This window comes from Chelonia mydas, chromosome 8 (genome assembly GCF_015237465.2).
Source record: "Chelonia mydas isolate rCheMyd1 chromosome 8, rCheMyd1.pri.v2, whole genome shotgun sequence".
In the NCBI taxonomy this organism is placed as follows: domain Eukaryota; kingdom Metazoa; phylum Chordata; order Testudines; family Cheloniidae; genus Chelonia; species Chelonia mydas.
This window is the reverse complement of record NC_057854.1, coordinates 51,614,257-51,623,026: the sequence shown is the minus strand read 5'-3', so window position 1 is coordinate 51,623,026 and position 8,770 is coordinate 51,614,257. Positions and strand designations below refer to the sequence as shown.

Genomic DNA, 8,770 nt, shown 5'->3' with positions numbered 1-8,770 from the left:
CACACATGAACAAAGAACCAATTTGAAATCGAACATGGATTGAGTCCTCACAGAAGACTGTATGCCTTGATTTGTAAAAAGAACAAAAGGTTACTTATCTTACAGTAGCTGTGGTTCTTCCAGATAGGTTGTCCGTGTGGATCCCACTTGCGACATGCATACACTTCGTGCCCATGAAGATGGCACAAATGCATTGTGCCTCAGTTTCCCCATCTGTAAAACGGGGACAATGAGGCTGACCTTTGTAAAGTGCTTTGAGATCTACTAAAAGCACTGTATAAGAGCTAGGTATTATTATTATTATTATTAATGCAATATTAAAGTTGTGAAATCAAGCACTCAAATTCCCAAGTTTCAGAGTAACAGCCGTGTTAGTCTGTATTCGCAAAAAGAAAAGGAGTACTTGTGGCACCTTAGAGACTAACCAATTTATTTGAGCATGAGTTTTCGTGAGCTACAGCTCACTTCATCGGATGCATACTGTGGAAGCTGCAGAAGACATTATATACACACAGAGATCATGAAACAATATCTCCTCCCACCCCACTCTCCTGCTGGTAATAGCTTATCTAAAGTGATCATCAAGTTGGGCCATTTCCAGCACAAATCCAGGTTTTCTCACACCCCCCCCCCAAACTCACTCTCCTGCTGGTAATAGCCCATCCAAAGTGACCACTCTCTTCACAATGTGTATGATAATCAAGGTGGGCCATTTCCTGCACAAATCCAGGTTCTCTCACCCCCTCACCCCCCTTCAAAAACCACACACACAAACTCACTCTCCTGCTGGTAATAGCCTATCCAAAGTGACCACTCTCCTTACAACGTGCATGAAAATCAAGGTGGGACATTTCCAGCACAAATACAGGTTTTCTCACCCCCCCCCCCCTTTTTTTCAAAACACACACACACAAACTCACTCTCCTGCTGGTAATAACTTATCCAAAGTGACCACTCTCCCTACAATGTGCATGATAATCAAGGTGGGCCATTTCCAGCACAAATCCAGGTTCTCATCCCCCCACCCCCATACACACACAAACTCACTCTCCTGCTGGTAATAGCTCATCCAAAGTAACCACTCTCCCTATAATGTGCATGATAATCAAGGTGGGCCATTTCCAGCACAAATCCAGGTTCTCACCCCCCCCCCCCCCCCAAAACACACACAGAAGCTCACTCTCCTGCTGGCAATAGCTCATCCAAACTGACCACTCTCCCCACTTGATGATCACTTTAGATAAGCTATTACCAGCAGGAGAGTGGAGTGGGAGGAGGTATTGTTTCATGGTGTCTGTGTATATAATGTCTTCTGCAATTTCCACAGTATGCATCCGATGAAGTGAGCTGTAGCTCACGAAAGCTCATGCTCAAATAAATTGGTTAGTCTCTAAGGTGCCACAAGTCCTCCTTTTCTTTTTACTCTCCCCACAATGTGCATGACAATCAAGGTGGGCCATTTCCAGCATAAATCCAAGTTTAACCAGAACGTTTGGGGTGGGGGGGTTAGGAAAAAACAAGGGGAAATAGGCTACCTTGCATAATGACTTAGCCACTCCCAGTCTCTATTTAAGCCTAAATTAATAGTATCCAATTTGCAAATGAATTCCAATTCAGCAGTTTCTCGCTGGAGTCTGGATTTGAAGTTTTTTTGTTGTAAGATAGCGACCTTCATGTCTGTGATTGCGTGACCAGAGAGATTGAAGTGTTCTCCGACTGGTTTATGAGTGTTATAATTCTTGACATCTGATTTGTGTCCATTTATTCTTTTACGTAGAGACTGTCCAGTTTGACCAATGTACATGGCAGAGGGGCATTGCTGGCACATGATGGCATATATCACATTGGTGGATCTGCAGGTGAACGAGCCTCTGATAGTGTGGCTGATGTTATTAGGCCCTGTGATGGTGTCCCCTGAATAGATATGTGGGCACAGTTGGCAACGGTCTTTGTTGCAAGGATAGGTTCCTGGGTTAGTGGTTCTGTTGTGTGGTATGTGGTTGTTGGTGAGTATTTGCTTCAGGTTGGGGGGCTGTCTGTGGCCAAGGACTGGCCTGTCTCCCAAGATTTGTGAGAGTGATGAGTCGTCCTTCAGGATAGGTTGTAGATCCTTAATAATGCGTTGGAAGGGTTTTAGTTGGGGGCTGAAGGTGACGGCTAGTGACGTTCTGTTATTTTCTTTGTTAGGCCTGTCCTGTAGTAGGTGACTTCTGGGAACTCTTCTGGCTCTATCAATCTGTTTCTTCACTTCCGCAGGTGGGTATTGTAGTTGTAAGAATGCTTGATAGAGATCTTGTAGGTGTTTGTCTCTGTCTGAGGGGTTGGAGCAAATGCGGTTGTATCGCAGAGCTTGGCTGTAGACGATGGATCGTGTGGTGTGGTCAGGGTGAAAGCTGGAGGCATGTAGGTAGGAATAGCGGTCAGTAGGTTTCCGGTATAGGATGGTGTTTATGTGACCATCGTTTATTAGCACTGTAGTGTTGGGGTGGGAGGAGGTATTGTTTCATGATCTCTGTGTGTATATAATGTCTTCTGCAGCTTCCACAGTATGCATCCGATGAAGTGAGCTGTAGCTCACGAAAACTCATGCTCAAATAAATTGGTTAGTCTCTAAGGTGCCACAAGTACTCCTTTTCTTTTTTCAAATTCCCAAGAAATTCTAAAATGATAAGGTTGCTCTGGCAACAATAAGTCTCCCATGATGCATATAGGTAGTATTCTTTATGCCTCTTTTCCTTATTAAACGGAAACCCTAACCTATTACTCTGTCAATGTACAGCATAAAATAAACAGGATGTGTAATGTGGAGGAGTTAAAATAGCTAGATAGCAACCTTAGTTGTAGGAACATCTCTACCAAAGTGCTTGATCTTGCAACCTTAATATTGCATTAGTGCTAGGTTTTTTTTTGCATTTAATCATGAAGAAGGCTGGCTGTCATGAATCCTGTGATTTCTGCAATTTACAGTAAAAGTCATGGCTGCTCAATAGCCTTCTGCAGAGCTCCATTAGCTTTCATTTTTAAAATTACTACATTTCTAACCCTGACAATTATGAAGATAATCTTCCAAATATGAACCAAGTGTAATGGATGCAGTGCTCCCTTCCTAGCAACAAACAGCACCTTCTGGAGAACACTCCTTTTTACTATATAAAGATGGGTTCAGAGAAGACAAGAGCAGACCCATAAAACCATCTCATTTAGGAATATATAACACAAGACCTAGGATCATTTCTAGGAGAATTTTATCCACTTCTTAAATATATTATTGATATTTCCTATTTGAAACACATTTTTAGTATAATTTTAAATTGAAGATTTTTAAAGTCCATTATGAAAAGTTTACCATGACTCTTTTTTAACCTTTCCAATTAAAAATTGTGACTTGTATTTTTGAAAAACAAAGCAATGACTTTTCTGTTTTTTGCCACAACACTCAGCCAGCTTTAACAAACATGCAAGGACATGCTATAAGGTATTATTACAATTAAGGCAATTATAGGATTTAGCAGATTGTTATTGGGACCAAAGTGCAGCATCAGGGATAAGGTGGAATATGTTACCAAGAACAAATCCACTGGGCACCTTCAGAATTATCAGCTATTTGTGTAATTATACTCCATTTTATAAAGAAGCAGGAAATAAGACAATTAATTTATAAATCAGTTTATTTACAGGTTTTATCCTCAAAGTACATTTCAGTTAACAAAGATATTTACACTGGTGTACACAGGGAAAACCCTGGTTATTTTACAGTTCATAATTACAAAAAAACCCCACATCCTTAACTCTACTGTGCAAAGCTGCACTGGATGCGATTATTGGCTGAAAACTGGCCTGGAAACCAGGTTAACAGGTTATTTACACAAACAAAGTAAACAGGTTTATTTATTTTAATATCTGCACAATACAGTACACAGGGAGAGAGGGTCTCCCAAGGTGGCTTTGCAAATGTATATAAAAAGGCTCTGCAAAGTCAAGGAAAAAACCTATTAAATGCAGGTTAATTACAGTACTCCTTTTTCATCTATATATATTTTTGCATTTTTAATTTTTATATTTCAAATGTGTTCTGGATATTTTGCTTTTCTCCATTTTAGCTGATTTGTAAACACTTCAAAATTCCTACAATTTGAACTAAATACCTTGTAAGTTTCAACTGTTACTCTGCTGAATAGTAATTTATTCCCCTAGTATTCTTAAGGTAGCAATGGGATCTGAAAGTCTGAACTACACTCAGTTCTTTGCAGAAGAGTTATTTAAATGCTCTCTAACGCTGTGCTACTGAAAATCTTTTGCACATACACAATTTATTCAAGTATTGCAAAAAGCTAAGGCCACTTTTTCAAGAAAGGAAAGTGAACAAGATAAATTTTTCAAACAGGCCACAAAACCTTATGAGCAACAAAACCTTTTCTGAAAGATAAAGTAGTAATAGCCCAGATCTGTAGCTCGGGAATTATCCTAGTCAGAGAGGTGGTCTCTCTCCATATTCACACAATGCTGGGCAGTTCTACCTTGCATTAATAGTCCTTCTCCTAGACTGAAAAGGGACATAGGTCTTCATATTGACTCCATCCAGTGCTTTCTGACTCTGCCATAGAGGGCCCACCCTATTTTGGGCTCAGAAAAATTCTGGAGTTTCCATGTTCCCTCAACCTTGGATTTTCCAACACTGTTGCACCAAGATAATTCAACCATGACCCAGACAGAACTTGGGCTTGAGATAAAAGGGATAGAGGGGGGCGAGCACGTGTGTGTGTGTGTGAAATTCAGCTCTCTCTTTATTCAGTTCAAGGCTTCCCCATACTACTTCAACAATTCATCACAAAGCCTGACCTGAAAGGACCATCACCAAATCTCGATGATCATCAGTCCTAGCCCACAGTGTACCTCAACAATTATCAAGCGTTGAGAATGTAATTTAACAGCCATAGTTGTTTTAGTCTAGGCTGCTCCCATTACAAATTGGTACCAAAAATAAATGGTGATGTCTCCAAAAACATTACTTTTACAGTTTCTTTCTGCCCTAAGAGCTGGAAAGGTAGCAACTGTTTCTGCAGCTGATACCTAGATGTTTGCTTACTCAAGCCAACAAGGGCAAAAGTAATCTCCAATCTTCTTCCACATCTTGAAAGACTGACAGTACAATACACTCTCCGCTGGTGCATGTACCACACATGCACAAACTCTATATTCCAGCAGGAAGCCTCAGAGATGCAGGCTATCTTACTATCTCAGCAATGGCCATTGGATCCTAGGGATGGAAACTAATTTATTTCTATGATACCCATGCCACAGACCTTCTTTGCAGGTTTCTCTCCTTCTGCTGGTACTCTGCCCTCTTCTATAACTATCTATAAAAATAACAATATTCTCTGTTGAAAAGAAGATAGGCCCAGGAAAAGGAATCAGACAGTGACCTGATTAATGACACCATGCTGGTTAAACAGCAGCTGTAGCTGGTTTTTGTCAAATGCTTAAGACAGTGTTGAGGTTCAGCATCAGGATGCTAATTTACATACACAAGTGACTCACTCATGAAAAAGATGCATACCACTCATGAAATCATCTGACTTTGGACAGCTAGAAAGAACACTACCACATACAGACTGATACTTGTGCCCTGAGGTGTTCCAAGACACTATTTGCTCCTATTTGTTCTTTGCTCATTAAGCTCTCATGGATATGGCTCACCATTAATAAACTCACACATGAGAATCTGATTGGGTTGAAAAGCCAACATTTCTCAGTGCTGTCCCTGATTTAAAAAATTACCAGTTGTGTGTCATTGTGCAAAATGCAAATATTTCAATGACAGTTTCCCAGATATAAAGATGGAAAGAGAGAAAAACATAATGGAGCAATAGCACATGTATGCATAGCAGGAAACCCAAGAAACAAAAACAGATGGAAGGAAAAGAGCAGAAATCTTCCCACATGCATATCATGGGCTGCAGCATCTTTGGGTGCCTCCTAACATGCTTTTGCATGCACTTCAATATTCCAACGTGCCTGGAGAACATGAATCCGCTTTGGGTCTCATCCCATGTTAGTAAACAGGACTTCCATTAGTAAGGCATTAATACTCAACCCCACATTGTCTGTGTTCATCCAAGAAACACAAAGAGGGAGGACAGATTAAGAAAGCACTCAAGACGAAGGGCACAGCTCCAAAAATACAACAGGGTGGCTGCCTAACGCTCTGGAAAAAGAACATTTGTGAGAAGGAAGGCAGGTAACAAGGGAGCAGAAAATATTTTCACATCTTGTCTTCAGATTACTCCTTTAAACACTCCACAATTGCTGGCATTTGCCCAGGTGAAGCTCTTTTCATAGTTTTCCCCTTTCCTTCCCACATTTGACCACTGAGGTTTGTTTCTTTCTACCCCTCTGTCTCAAGAAGCTGGATTTTTGTGCAAAGAATATGGACCCTAGAAGTTTCTAGGACAGATGCAGTATTACATAGGTACCTTTCACAGGTTCTGCTGTTTCAAGGCCTAAGACAGTGCAACCACTGCACTGGACACTTTCCTTAACTCCAATTTAATAAATTATCTTAAAATAAGTTAAAAATCCCACAACCACAGAACAAGTACACAGTCAAGCACTGGACATCACTCTCTTTGGTGAATACACTCATTTCCCTAATCGTTCAAATAACTGCTTCTCTGATTTATTAGGGTTGGGTGGTAGCAAGGGAGGAAGCCGAGCTATTGAAGGCCAAAGTTTTGTGAAGAAACGTTTTCCACTCCTGCGTGTCTACTGCCTGAGAGAATCCTGAGTATCCATTTATCTAAGAGCTGCTGGTAGTTCAGGAGCTGAAGAAATTGGTAGGAGTAAAGCTGACCAATGTGTAGTCTCTTATGCCCAGTTTTTGGTGGCCTTTACTTTGGTCTTACTCTTGACTGAAGCAAATTAGACAGGAAACAAGAATTCTTTAGATGAATGCAAAAAAGCAAGCTCATCCAATTTCCCCTTTGTTAGCCCACCGATCATGTCTGGTACCACATTGCATGAAGAAAGATGGGAATGGATTTCAAGGGAATGAAATGGACTCTGGAGTGGAAAAATTGATGCATATTGTTAGGACTGCAGGTACAAAGTGGTTAATAATGTAACACTATTAATTGCCGTAATGTCCATTTATGGCTAAAAACTGACAAGCAGTTATCAAAATCACCCAATACACCTTTCTAAAGATCAGTTTAGATTGCTGACAGCAATTTTGGGCCAAGTGACCAGTATCTCAACCCAACCACATCCAACCACCTTCAGCGTACAATTTGAAGTTCATAGTCCCAGTCTGATACCATGGAAAGGTGCTGACTTATACTGTGTGTGCTGAATTAGCAAAAGGATGGTATGACTATACCACAAGCCAGCATTAAGTGAAGGACCATGCTTGGTTGCAACAACAAATCCAGTGTAAGGTCTCTAAAGGCAGGGGGATGTAGTACTGTGTTCCCTTATCACATCTGAACTGCCTTTAAAAACATGAATGAAAGTCCAGCAGCAATATTGCTATGGTGGAGATGTAGTATATGTCAGGAGTCAGAAAGCTCATGACAAGAAGTTTCGCAGTTTTTGGTTTATTTTCACGGATGTCACAAAAGCAGTAGTCTCCCTTGTTTTTCATTTATCTGGTTCAGAACATTAATAGTGTCTCTGATTAAGGCCTCGAATATCCCATCTGCCAACTGCATCTTCACACAGAGCTCATCCTCATCATAATTCACCCACTGAGCTTCTTCCTCATGGAGTTCCTGCACCTTGGATTTTAGAGAGAAAAAAAAAAAGTGTTAATACACTATTGTTTCTTGGAATATTATTCTTCAGGCCTTCTAGGACAAGTAAAAAACAAGCACGGAAAATGTATAATACAGAAATAACTGGCCATGACAGAATTGTTTTTATATATAAGTTGTTCCACAACAATTCTCAGAGCAGTAAAATGAAGTTATATTATACAGCTGATCTCTTAATCAGATCAATTAATTTTACCAAAATATTTTTACTTTTTAAATTTTTCCCCTTTGGTTTACTGTTCATTTTAATGAAATTCATTCTATTTTTATATAAGTTTTGCGCTTGAAAAACACTACTGATATACCATCATTCCTGATGAATAGTGTGAATTCAAACTGAAATATTCTTAAAATTAATTATTTATAAAAAGTCAATGATGTGATCAGTGCTGCACAAAAGAGGAAAATATGATTGAAATCAGTAAGAAAGTACAAAGAAAAATGGGGGGAGGAAGAAGGTAGGTGATTAGAATATGGCTAATAAGCATCAGAAACCCATAATATCAAAGACATTTACATTTCACAACTAATTCTCCTGAAAGTAGAAGCAAAAATGCTGGCAGGCAATGCTACTGTGCAATACTATGATACTGCAAAACGGTTTCTTTGTACAGCATATTTTATGCTTCACTGCTCGTGAAAGCATTACTACTAACTGAATTTTATGCTATGTACAGCTAAATAATTTCTAACAATTTGATGATTTTTCTTTCTTGTCCATGAGCAGACCCCGCAATTCTTAATTGTTATTCAAAATTAGGTATTCAGACCCCACATGACAGGTTGCATACAAGAACATAGACAGAATTTCATCAGCAAATAATGCATAGTCCAAAGGCTGTCCAAACTGCATGTTACAAATATTACAATTTGAAATTACATCTTTTGAACATTCATGCTAAAATTTTGTTTCCATATGTATTCACACTAGTAAACCTTGAGTGCTTCAACTTACTCAGAAA

At 39.6% G+C, this 8,770-nt stretch overlaps 1 protein-coding gene across 11 annotated transcripts in view; it reads right to left on the bottom strand.

Moving 5' to 3' along the window:
* Nucleotides 1–3,650: 3,650 nt before the first annotated feature.
* Nucleotides 3,651–8,770, bottom strand: part of CEP350 (centrosomal protein 350) — a 134,467-nt gene continuing 129,347 nt past the window's right edge. For all 11 annotated transcript variants that reach the window (XM_043521163.1, XM_043521164.1, XM_043521165.1 and 8 more), the window contains one exon: nucleotides 3,651–7,772. In XM_043521163.1, coding sequence (XP_043377098.1) covers nucleotides 7,608–7,772 — 165 coding nt within the window. In that variant the 3' untranslated portion in view covers nucleotides 3,651–7,607. The remainder of the gene's footprint in view (nucleotides 7,773–8,770) is intronic.